This window comes from Mustela nivalis (assembly GCF_964662115.1).
Source record: "Mustela nivalis genome assembly, chromosome: 14".
Lineage (NCBI taxonomy): Eukaryota > Metazoa > Chordata > Mammalia > Carnivora > Mustelidae > Mustela > Mustela nivalis.
The window spans coordinates 65,599,517-65,612,352 of record NC_139033.1 but is presented as its reverse complement, the minus strand read 5'-3'; the positions used below and the strand labels follow the sequence as shown (position 1 = coordinate 65,612,352).

Genomic DNA, 12,836 nt, shown 5'->3' with positions numbered 1-12,836 from the left:
TAACTTTTTGTTTTGAAAATATCCTATATCTTCTTAAGTACATAAAAATCAGTAATTGCCATGGTCAGCCATGCCTTTGGTCAGCCAGCCTTAGGCATTAAGTCATGGCCAATCGTGTTTTATCTGTACTTCTGCTCACTTTTAATACTCTTACCTTAATTTGTATTCGAGGCAAGTCCCAGTCATCATTTCATCTGTAAATATTTTTGTAAACCTCTCTAAAAAATAGTTTTGAAAATGTAGCCATACTTAATAAATTAATAATTCATTGATCTAATCAAATGCCTTCAGTGATTATTTATCTGAATTTTTTTCGCTTTAATTTTTTTCTTTTTCACAAGGAAAAACTTACATATAGTGAAGAATGTATATGTGGGTAAACACCGCATATAACTAACTACTTAAGCCCAGATAAAGTTATAGGATATTTTCAGCATTCCAGCATCTTCCCTTGAGCTCCTCCTCAGTGAGTAATTCCGCCCTCTGATGACAGAGGGCGGAACAGTAGTTTTGAACTTCATATCAATGGAATCCTATAATCTTGTGTCTGGCTTTTTTCACTCAACATTATCTATGAAATTGATTCATGTTATTATATTTAGCAGGAGTTTGTTAGCTGGGAACTATTCTGTTTCATTGAATGAATATACTACAATTATTTGTTCCACTTTGAGGCTACTGTGAATAGTACTATTACCATGCCATACATACCTTTTTTTTTTTTTTAAAGATTTTATTTATTCATCTGACAGAGAGAGATCACAAGTAGGCAGAGAGGCAGTCAGAGAGAGAGAGAGGAGGAAGCAGGCTCCCTGCTGAGCAGAGAGCCTGATGCGGGACTTGATCCCAGGACCCTGGGATCATGACCTGAGCCGAAGGCAGCGGCTTAACCCACTGAGCCACCCAGGCGCCCCCCCCCCTTTTTAAAAAATTTCTATTGTTTTTTTAAAAAATCACTTTTATTTATTTATATTTATTTATTTATTTATTATAAACATATAATATATTTTTATCCCCAGTGGTACAGGTCTGTGAATCCCCCGGTTTACACACTTAACAGCACTCACCAAAGCACATAGCCTCCCCAATGTCCGTAACCCCACCCCCCTTTTCCCAACCCCCTCTCCCCCCAGCAACCCTCAGTTTGTTTTGTGAAATTAAGAGTCACTTTTGGTTTGTCTCCCTCCCAATCCCATCTTGTTTCATTTATTCTTCTCCTACCCCATTAAGCCCCCATGTTGCATCACCACTTCCTCATATCAGGGAGATCATATGATAGTTGGTCTTTCTTCGCTTGACTTATTTCACTAAGCATGATACGCTCTAGTTCCATCTACGTTGTCGCAAAAGGCAAGATTTCATTTCTTTTGATGGCTGCATAGTATTCCATTGTGTATATATACCACATCTTCTTAATCCATTCATCTGTTGATGGACATCTAGGTTCTTTCCATAGTTTGGCTATTGTGGACATTGCTGCTATAAACATTCGGGTACCATGCCATACATATCTTTTGCGGGCATAGTAATAATTCAGTTCAGGGGTGTGTGTGTGTGTACACATGTACATACATGTGTACATATATGCATTTATATATATATACATGTGTGTGTATATGTATATATACATATGTATATGATACATATATCGAGCAGCGAAGTTACTAGATCGCAGGTTGGCATGTGTTTTAGCTTTAGTAGATACTGCTAAACAGTGTATGAGAGTTCCAGTTGCTCCACATTCTCATTAACACTTGGTAGTGTTAGTCCTTGCAAGTATGGCCAGTCTGATGAGAGCATGGTAGAATCTCATTGTGATTTTAATTTGTATTTCCCTGATAACCACTGCTCTTCCGCACTTTCTAATATGCTTATTGACTTTAAGATATCCTCTTTTGTGAAGGGCCTAGTAAAGACTTTTGCTGTTTTTAGTGGTGGTGTGGTTTTTTACTGATTCGTGGGAATTCTTTATATATTCTGAGGATGAGCTTTTTGTTGGATAAATATATTTAACTGTCTTCTCCTACTCTCTGACTTGTCTTTTTTAATCTCTGAGTGAATGCAATTCTTAATTTTAATTAAGTTTTGATATTAGGTCTTCAGCTTTATCATTATTCTTCAAATTTGGTTTGGCCATTGCAAGTATTTTTCTTTTCCATGTAGATTTTTAGATTCAACTTTTTAATACACACAGCAGGTACAAGACACATGTACACAGCATAAACACACACCAGGGATTTTGCTTTAGCTTGCATTGAAGTTATAGTTCAGTTTAAGAGAAATTAACATTGTAGCAATGTTGAATTCCAACCCATATGAACTGTATATCTCTGTATTGAGATTAGTGGTTCTCAGGCAGGGTCGATTTGCTCCCAGAGGACGTTTGGCAAAGTCTGGAGACATTCTTGTTGTCACATTTATGGTGGAAGAGTGGCTGTGTGTTACTGGCATCTTGTAGACCAAGAATAGGGATCCCGCCCAACATCCTACAACTCCTAGGACAGCCCCCACAAGAAAAAATTACCTGACCCAAAATGTTAAAAAACCCTAATTAGGGCGCCTGGGTGGCTCAGTGGGTTAAGCCTCTGTCTTTGGCGAAGGTTGTGATCCCAGGGTCCTGGGATTGAGCCCCGCATCGCATCGGGTTCTCTGCTCAGCAGGGAGCCTGCTCCCTCGCGCTCCCCACCCCCCCCCCGCCTCTCTGCCTACCTGTGACCTCTCTCTGTCAAATAAATAAATCTTAAAAAAAGATTTACCAAAAAAAAAAGAACCAACCCCCCAAAAACAACAACACTGGTTTAGGTCTTTATTATTACTTTTTTTTAGTAATGTTTTGAGTTTTCAGTGTGGCAGTACTATACATCTCTGTTAGTTTTATCCTTAGATTCTTAGTGACTTGATGCTATTTTGATTTTTGTTTCCTATTCGAATTGGGGTGTGTGTGTGTGTGTGTTTATTTGATATGTCTCTGGCTTTAATTGTGGTATTCTATACCTTTTATTTTGGAGAGTCCCTTTCCATTTCTTCCCTCTCCTTATGTACTTTTTTATTGTCATTGAGGAAACTAGGATTTTTGTCCTGTAGAGTTTTCCACAGCTTGGCTATTGCTGATCCTATCAGCGTGGTGCTGTTTAATATGTTCCCTTGTCTCTACAGTCATTGCCCAGGTCCATTACTTCATTAGGAGCTGCAAAATGAAACACTGATTCTATCTTTTGCTTTTCATTTATTATCCCAGGATATTTTTGTAAAAAGACTGCCCTCCCACCCAGCTAATTCATTAGTCTGAGTCCCTAGAGAAAAAACAGGGTACATGCTTGTTTGTTCTCTTATTTTTTTAAAAAAGATTTTATTTATTTAATTTGACAGAGAGAGATCACAAGTAGGCAGAGCAGCAGGCAGAGAGGGAGGGAGAAGCAGGCTCCCGGCTGAGCAGACAGCCCGACATGGGGCTTGATCCCAGGATCCAGAGATCATGACCTGAGCCGAAGGCAGAGGCTTAACCCACTGAGCCACCCAGGAGCCCCTGTTCTCTTCTTTTAAATCCCTTTCCAAAACAATGAGTTCGTTCCTTAGGATCTTCCATAAACAACCAGAGGGGTTTTGTTGTTTTGTTTTTCATTAAAAGTACCATTATGGACTTACCGTTTATTCATATTTGATGTTTCAATCCATTGCTGTTTTTACCTTCATTAGGAATTAAATTGTCCCATGTTTGCATAGTGGGAACCTCTTCAAGATGCTTATATAGCTTTTAAGTTTCCTTGCTTTCTGCTATAATAAGCTATTCCAGGCTCTTCCTGAACATTTCTTATCCCTGCCCTGGAATCAGTCATTTCTTCAAGGAGCCACAGGCTCTTTTTCTGAATGTATTTAGAGAAGGTACTAAGCATTCTCAGTGCTACTGGTGGTGTTATTTCTAGGCTTCTTCAGTAGACAGGAAACAAGTATTTTTTAAAGGTGAGTTCCTAGTCTAGGCTATAAGATTTTTAATTAACTTCATTCTTTTTCCTGTGCACAAAGCCCTGAGTCCCAACAAACACTGACATACCTCCATGTTACTTTATCACAAACTACAGCCCCAGCAGCCTTAGAAGGACAATACCAAGTTGACTGGTGAGGATATGATTATTGAAAACAATTTTTTTTTTTTTTGCCATCTTCTGAGGTCTGTTTTTAAGGGTATTTCATAATAAAAATGCACTGTTAGTCTATTGTGTTCTAACATCACTTGGAATAATTCTGTGTGGTTATTTTACCAACTGAATTTGCATTAATTTTACTTTTTAGGGGTTGTGTTATTAAAATGATATGCAATATTTACATGGCTTCAGTGTTTAATCTATAGAGATTCCTTGTTTCTGTCCTTGTTTCTTCTTCCCTATTCCTTTTCTCACCTTGTGGGTATCCATTTTTTTAAAATTATAGGTTATTCCACCATTGTTTTTCAATATTAGCAAATATGTATATGTTTTTATACTTATATCCTCCCTTCTTTTAAATAAGGGGGTTTTTTACGAGGTGGTCTATTTCATTTGTCCTCACCTCTGTTCTTGTAGATTTCCTGGTATTTAGGAAGGTTTGTGTTCTGGTTCTAATGCTTACCTTTATACTCAGTCTTTACATAATATCCTCACTCCCTTCCAGTTTGGGTCGTTGTTAATTGGTTCCCAGTGTGAGCATATTGTGATGAGCGAGGAGCCTCTTCCTTCTGCTTCCTTAGCTCTAGTTTTAAAGTAATGAGACTTGTACTCTTAGGGAACATTTCCAAATCCCCCGAGTGAGTGAGTTTTATGTAGAAACACATCTCTGGGCCAAAGTGACCAAGATGAGGTAAATTAATGGAGCTTGAGAAAAGTCAAGTGAACCTTGTTAAAGTCCTAAAACGACAGGTCTTGTGCAGCCTGGGGGGCGGGGGGGGGGGGTTGTGCGTGTTTAGTGGTCTGCTTATTGCGCTGGGTACAAGGTCTGATGTCCTAGATGCTGCGAGGTTTGTGGAAACTTTGCATCAGGGAGGGAAGAGCATTCCCACGGGGCTGGCTTTCCCCCTGCAATGGTATGTGAAGTACGGAGGACCAGGCTAGTGTACCATGAATAATTAATAGCCTTGGCTCTCAGAAACCTAATTTTAGTCCAGAGCAAGGAGCTTTCATCTTTCGGGCATCAAGGTGGCTAACATGTTGGCAAGGAAAGGGGAGGCACTGGAGCCCATGATTAGACGTGTTTGTTACTGAAAGGCAGGGGTCTCTGCCTTCCATTCCTTCACTGGTTCGTACTTGTTGGAAGCCTGTTGTGTGTAAGGCTTGATAAGGGTTAAGAGGCAGAAAATAATGTTTTAGAGGGGACGCTCATAAGCAAACCAAATTAGGTTGGGAGCCTGTAATGGTATGTCCACGCAGAGCCATGGGCTGGGAGAATTGCCATCTGCTCTGCCTCGTGGTGGAGCGGTGGCAGGTGTGGCACAGGGCTCCAGATGTGCTGCTCGAGCTGGGTTTAGGGATGTGAAGGCTGGTGGGGGATTCTTCACGAATGAGTTGACCTTCCTACAATTTTTCTTGTTGGCTTAGGATCCTCTTAGGTGGGGGTAAACAAATTGTTGTTCATTGTAGAATTTGAGTGAGTACTAAATAGATGGGGGGGAAATGTAGCAGAACCTAGATATTCCAAATAAATCGGGTTCCTTGCTGCCCTTCCTCTTTCTCCTACCTTCCTCCCTCTCCTTGCTTCCTCCACTCACTCCCCGCAGAAGAGGAAAATAGGTATACATACTGTTTGACTCAGTAAAGCTATCTCTAGCAATCTATCCCAAGAATATATTGGACTTGCCTGAAAATACATAGGTACAAGACGTTCATCTGATACACGCATTGGCTATACGCGTGTACGTATACACACACACACACACACACACACACACCGATGCTCATGCTCCCCACCCCCCACCCCCAAACACACATTCTTTTTGGACACAAACTAAATTTCCTGTAGGGGATTAACTAAATGCATTGTTCTCTCCTTTTTTTAGAATGACCATATGTTATCTTACATAATTAAAAAAATCAGCAAAGTTATTTTACTTCAAGAAGGCAGTTACCACTTGTTTCCTCTTCTGGTGAAATGTACAGACATTTGGATTTTGCACTGGTTGTGATTTGAAGTGGAAAGTTTATACTCCTTTATTTGAATTAGTATTAGTTTGATTTAGTTTCTCTTTGGCCTACATATGTAATTGTATGACTATTACAGTGGTGGAGTGTCTGACTCGAAGGAGGCGTTCTTCTTTTTTTTTTTTTCTTTTTCTTTTTTTGGTGGGCAGCAAAGCAAGGTTTATTGAGTGGTAACAGAGTGATAATACAAAGCTCCTGAGGAGGGAGAGGACCCAAGAGTGTTACCCTAGGGAGGCATTCTTAAAATTCTGATGGAATGAGTGAACTTTCAAGGTTGGCTCCATGGTTTAAACAACAACAACAACAGCAAAAAACCTTTGATCTATTTTAAAAATGATATTTTATGTGTGTAAAGTTTCAAACATGTTTTGCATTTTTAAAAAATATTTTATTCATTTATTTGACAGATCACAAGTAGGCAGAGAGGCAGGCGGAGAGAGAGGAGGAAGCAGGCTCCCTCCTGAGCGCAGGGAGCCCTATGCGGGGGCTTGATCCCAGAACCCTGGGATCATGACCTCAGCTGAAGGCAGAGGCTTTAACCCAGTGAGCCACCCAGGTGCCCCATGTTTTGCATTTTTTAAAATGAATATCGACCATCTTCGTTGGCCACATGTTTGCAGATGTCAGGTTGGTTTACTAAAGCAGTCTCTGTTATAATTTGATTTTCTTGTTTGCCTTGCTTTGAAGAATCAGGCAGTTCTATTTTAGCAGACAGATCCGTGAACCTCCTTGCCTCCAACTTTTTCTTAGGATAATTTTTTTTTTTTTTTTTTTTTAATTGAGACAAGTCGGGTCAGAAGAGGGTAGGGGCAGAGGGGGAGGGAGAGAGCCTCAAGCAGGTTCCACTCCCAGCGTGGAGCCTGGCATGGGATTTGATCTCACAACCCTGAGATCGTGACCTGAACTGAAATCAGTAGTCAGGCACTTAACTGACTGAGCCACCCAGGAGCCCCTTTCTTAGGATAATTGAATCAGCTTTAAGACTTTGCTTATCTGTCCAATTATTAGGAATATATAGTAATCCTAATATATCAAATATTTATAAAAGTATACATTAAAAATAATTTTATTTTGTTTTCTTAACAGAAATCATAGCCCGTTAATGAGTTTTGGAGCCAGCTTCGTCAGTTTTTTGGTAAGTTGGTATGGGAAGAGCTATTGGCATGAAGGAAACAAGTATATAAAGTATGTCTTAAAGTTACTAGCTGTATAGATAACAGATCTTTTATTTTTTTTAATTTTTTAAAGATTTATTTAATTTATTTTAGAGAGCAGGCATATGCACAGGGTGGGGGGTGCAGGGCAGAGGGAGAAGGGGAGAGAGAATCTCAGGCAGACCCCACTGAATGCAGAGCCTGATAAGGGGCTCAATTTCATGACCCTGAGATCATGACCTATGTTGAAATCAAGAGTCAGATGCTTAACTGTGACTGAGCCATCCAGGTGCCCCTATAGATACAGATCTTTTTAGCATTTAAAAGTCTGATAAAGTTTTGCCTATTAGCCAGCATCTATGAGATATTCTCTTTCCCTTTATTTAAAAAATTAAATGCTTATACTTTCCAGAGTATTCTGTTTTTCACAATAAAAAATTTTTTTTCAAATAAAAATAAAATTGCAAAGACCCTTCCAAAAAATTGCATTAGGGATTAAAAAACAAAAAAGGTCAGACTTTGGATACTAAAGGCTTGCTTTAAAATTACATTGAATAAATGTGGACTGGGAAGCAAGTTAAATTAGCAGAGTTGAACCTTATTAGTTACTATTACATTTTTAAATATTAGTATTTAGGAATTGAAGGAATAGGTTCCAGTTAGGTGTTTGAAGAAAATTTGGCAATGTAGAAAGTTGGGTGCTTTTTTCCCAGAAATATGTATACTATAACACAAAACACTTTCAAATACATAATTTAAAAAGAAACTATTGGGGGTGCCTGGGTGGCTCAGCGGAGTAAGCCGCTGCCTTTGGCTCAGGTCATGATCTCAGGGTCCTGGAATCGAGCCCCGCATCAGGCTCTCTGCTCAACAGGGCACCTGCTTCCCCCTTCTCTCTCTCTGCCTGACTCTCTGCCTGCTTGTGATCTCTCTCTCTCTCTCTCTCTCTCTGTCAAATAAATAAATAAATAAAATCTGAAACAAACAACAAAAAAAGAAACTATCATAGAATGGTATAATAGCAAATGTGTATGTGTGTAACATATTTATAATCAGTATGTGTAGAAACCGAGTGAAGTAAAATAGAGAAAGCATTAAAATAATTTCAGATCTAGGAAGATCTCTGCAGACTGGTGTGTCTTGTGCCTGTTCTCGGTGCCCTACTGCAGGCATCAGGCCAGTTTCTGGTGACATGGGTTTTCATTCAGGCTGTTTATTTCCTCCTCTTGCCAGGGAATACAACACAAATTTTTAAGGCTTGACATTTACAATAAAACATAGCATCCGACTTTAAGGAGAGTGGTACCCTGGGAATCACATGAGGACCCACCTCACTACAAAGGCAGGGAGGGAGATGCAGCCAAAGGCTTGGCTGGGAGGAGGAAGGTGGGGAAGAGAGGCTGTAGCAGGTCAGCGGTTGTAGGTTGTAGGTCAGCGGTCAGAGGTTGTAGCAGGTCAGTGTGGCAGGGGGCTTGGGCAAAGGTGGCTGTGGTCTGGTTTCGCTATAAGGGGATAGTATACTGGAGTCCTACCAAGGAGGCCTAGAACGCCAAGGAGGGGAGAGGGCTCGCTGAATGGGTAGGGCACAGTAGAGTGCTAGCTACGATGAGTTCATTAGGTCCTTCCAAGAACCAAGTGTCTGGTCTCTGCCCCTACAGCCCATTCATAACCTCAGAAACCTCTGTGTCACTGGTGAAAGGAGCAGGTTTTCAGCAGAGAAGGGATTGCCTCTACCCAGTCAGATGTGGCCTGGAAAAGCCCACCAGGCTACCAGTGGGATTTTTCACTATGGACAGTATAATATGAGTTCCAAGTAAAGAAACACATTTGGATTGCTGTCCCTGAAAAGACTGACGCTTTTTAAGGCAAACCTAGTCGCTGACATTTCATTAGCATGTCTTGACAGGGTAATGTGTGGGGTCTATGTGTGGGGAGAATGAACTTTTCAGTGAGACATCGATAAAACCTGAACGAAGGGGACCGATCAGAAATTACACAGGGCTTTGGTTACTGTGTTCAGTAACAACGAAAAAGATCCTAGAACGGTAACTGTGAGAATGTTTACTACCATATATTTTTTCATGTAGATGTGATAGAGGTATATTATTTCATATTGAGATTATAGTTCTTGGAAATGATTGAGGTAGGCTGTAACATCCTAATTCTTTTATTTGCAACAAATATAATTTGAATTTTGGGGGCGGTCCTCGTTTGGGATTTTGTTGTATTAAATCGCCTCAATTTCCAGAGAATGACTCATTCATTCATTCTTTCCTTATTTCTTTCTTGGAAGAACGCCATGATGACATTTGAGGAGGAAAAAATGCAGTTGGCGTGTGATGACTTAAAGACAACAGAGAAGCTCTGTGAAAGCGAGGAGGCTGGAGTAATTGAAACCATCAAGAATAAAATTAAGAAAAATGTAAGTTCTGTCCTTAGGCTGTGAACGGGGTGCCGCTGACGTCCGGCATTGCTCCTTTACTTGGTTTCCGAAATTTCGGATATGACTGAAAGCACTACGTGCTTCTTACAGCTTTTGATTATGTAAAATATATATTTTTTGAACAATAGGACCCACCTCCACCTGCTGTGTCAGTCTTTAAAGCCATTCAGTGCATTAATTCTTTTGCTATTTTAAGATTATCTTCTTCCATAATGGGACACATGCTAAGAGCGTTTGTAGTAAGACTTTCGTGCAAATGTATAATTCAAGTATGTTGCATTTTGGCATTATTGAAAAATTCAGCTATTTACCTAATTTTTCCCCTAATAACAGCAACAACACTGTAATTCACTTTTTCTGATTTCGTTTTCACCTTTCAGTGCGGCAGTCTAGTCTTTGGGGAGGCATCCTCTTTACCCCCTTGTGTTTCTGGAGGAGGGCCCAGGGGTCTCCCCTGTGTTAGCTGTTGATCTGACAAACCCGTCTTTGGGTTATAGTCCTCCAAAGCTGCCCATCTTCGTTCATGTCCAGGTTGCTTCACCTCTGCTCTTGGGGATGGGGTCCATCACAAGGAAGCCTCTGACGAGCGAGAGTACAGTCTCCTGACACCGCAGAAGGACCAGAGCTTTCCTTGCTGGCTCCTTCTGCAAACCCCGCATCTGATCAGTGACCGAGTCCTGTCGCTCTCTTTCTAAAGTGCCTCCGGAGTTCATCCACGTCTCTCTCCACCCCTGCCATGTCCTTAGGTCAGCCACCATCCCCATTTGCCGGCAACAAACCTCACCGGCCTCGAATTCATTCCCCGTAATACAGTCTCTAAAATGTAAATAGTCAGTTGCTGGCTTCGTTTTCAGTGTCCTTACCCCACCGTTACCATTCCATTGCTCCTTGCCAAACTCCTTACTGTGACTGACGTGGCACTTCCTTTCCCTCTGCCTAGACTATTCTCCTCCCTCTGGACCTGGTTTTTCCTCCTTGAGTTCTTCCTAGATCATTTTCTCTAAGGACTCTTGCCCAATCCTCGGAGCCATGTTGAGCAGGTTTCCTGCTTGTCCCTGTAGTACTCAGTACTCGACCCTTCCGAGCACTTACTACATTACATGGTAACGAGGTCAGCGTCCCCTCATTAGACTCTAAGTTATTTATATGTGTGTCTTCTGATTCTAATTCCATGTCTAACCACGTATGTTAGGGATTAACATTGATAATGGGTCTTTGCAGTTGAAAAAAGCATTTTCACATACAATACCTCATTAGCCCTTCCACCAACCCCACACAGTAGATGTTACTATAAAGAACTGGGAGCATCAATAGACTGACATTTGCCTAAGCAAAGTAATGAGTTCTAGGACTATACTTGCAACAATAGTGACCAGAATAGATTATGCTAATGTAGAAAAAAGGAAAACAGTTCATTCTTTTGTGTCTACTATATATGCTATTGTCGTATTTGTAAAGATCCTAGCATTTCTTCTACTACTGTGAAAGCCGATAAAAAGTATTTGGCGTATCTTGTTCAGGTTCACTTTGCATTGAGAATGCAGTATTCTATTTGGGGATAAGTTTTTTTTCACTTACCAACATTTTTCACTTACCAACAAAGGACCAACATTTTATAAAAAGTCTGGGTTTTTTTTTTGTTTTATGTTTTGCTTCTTTCATAGAGGTAGTCATCTTAGAGGTATAGCCTAAATTCTGAGTTCAGTTTGTGGTTCATTCAAACCTATTTTCTCCTTAACTAAAATGTAATCAGATTTCGACCCTCATATCTCAGTTGTGTGCACTGAAGTTATGACCTGCCCTGTTCGTCCTACATGAATGAAGGTAGATGGCTGCAGAGTAGCTTTTTGAGGTATCTGTTTTGGGGAATATGTTTTCTACCTTTAGTGGTTTTTATTTTGGATAAGTAAGAACTCGTTTCAAAGAAGGCAAACATCTGAACTTTTGTGTTGACTTTCCTGGCGTCCACCAACTTAATTGTTCTTGCTTAGAATATTTGTCTTTGAGTTGCAGTATTTTTTGTTTTTGTTACAATGTTCTTCATCGTATGGTTAACGAAACAGAGCCAGATCTCATGGCAATATGGTATAAATCTGGTCTTGGCTTTCCATGCCCTGCTTCACAGTTCCTATGTGAAATTATTTTGCATAGTAAAGTAACGGGGATTTGGATGGAGTCCTGTTCTTGTGTGTGATTCGTCAGCATGTACTTTCTTTCCACCCAACAGGTTGACGTCCGAAAATCTGCCCCCTCTATGGTTGATCGGCTTCAGAGGCAAATAATCATTGCCGACTGTCAGGTCTATCTGGCTGTGCTCTCGTTTGTGAAACAAGAATTGTCAGGTATGTCAAAGCATTATTAATGTTTTTTAACTATATTTTTTAATATTTTATTTGTTTGACAGAGACCACGAGAGAGGGAACACCAGCAGGGTGAGTGGGAGAGGGAGAAACGGGTCTCCCGCTGAACAGGGAGCCCAATGCGGAGCTGTATCCCAGCACCTGGGATTGTGACCTGAGATGAAGGCAGATGCGTTATGACTGAGCCACCCAGGCATCCCCAAAGCATTATTTTTAATCACTTTCAAAATTCAGTGGACACAAGAAGTAATCCTACCCCGTCCTCCCCCGCCCCATTATTACAGTGCCTTGTATTTTAGCCTTTGAAAATATGTGGCACATCTTTGGGGCATGATACTGAGTTTTACTTAACAAATTTGAAATCACGAGTTCCTAATGTGTGTTTAGGGGAGTGGTTTTAGACTTGAATCCATGTTTCATCCTCTTGTCTCAAGATAATTCTGTCATAGTTAGAGAAATTGCTGGTGCCAGATAGATAGATCTTGCTTTTCCTTCATGAGAATCAAGTTGTGAATAATCTTTAAAGTGAAATATAACTGGTTTAAGTTAAAAATTTCAGGAAGTTGTTAATTGAGGGCCTGAGTGGGTACCAGGTATTTCCTAAAATACTTGAATGACCTACATTTGAACAACCTCGAGTAAGGGCTATGAACGAATGTCTTAGTTTGTCCCAAGACCATTGTTTTCCAGGATTCTGTAGCTTTGGTATCTT

The 12,836-nt window shown here is 40.4% G+C and overlaps 1 protein-coding gene across 2 annotated transcripts in view; it reads left to right on the top strand.

Moving 5' to 3' along the window:
- Nucleotides 1–12,836, top strand: part of TTC39C (tetratricopeptide repeat domain 39C) — a 106,706-nt gene that overhangs the window by 38,200 nt on the left and 55,670 nt on the right. For both annotated transcript variants that reach the window (XM_082698713.1, XM_082698714.1), the window contains exons 2-4: nucleotides 7,254–7,302; nucleotides 9,615–9,743; nucleotides 11,992–12,106. In XM_082698713.1, the coding sequence (XP_082554839.1) occupies nucleotides 7,254–7,302; nucleotides 9,615–9,743; nucleotides 11,992–12,106 (293 nt within the window). The remainder of the gene's footprint in view (nucleotides 1–7,253; nucleotides 7,303–9,614; nucleotides 9,744–11,991; nucleotides 12,107–12,836) is intronic.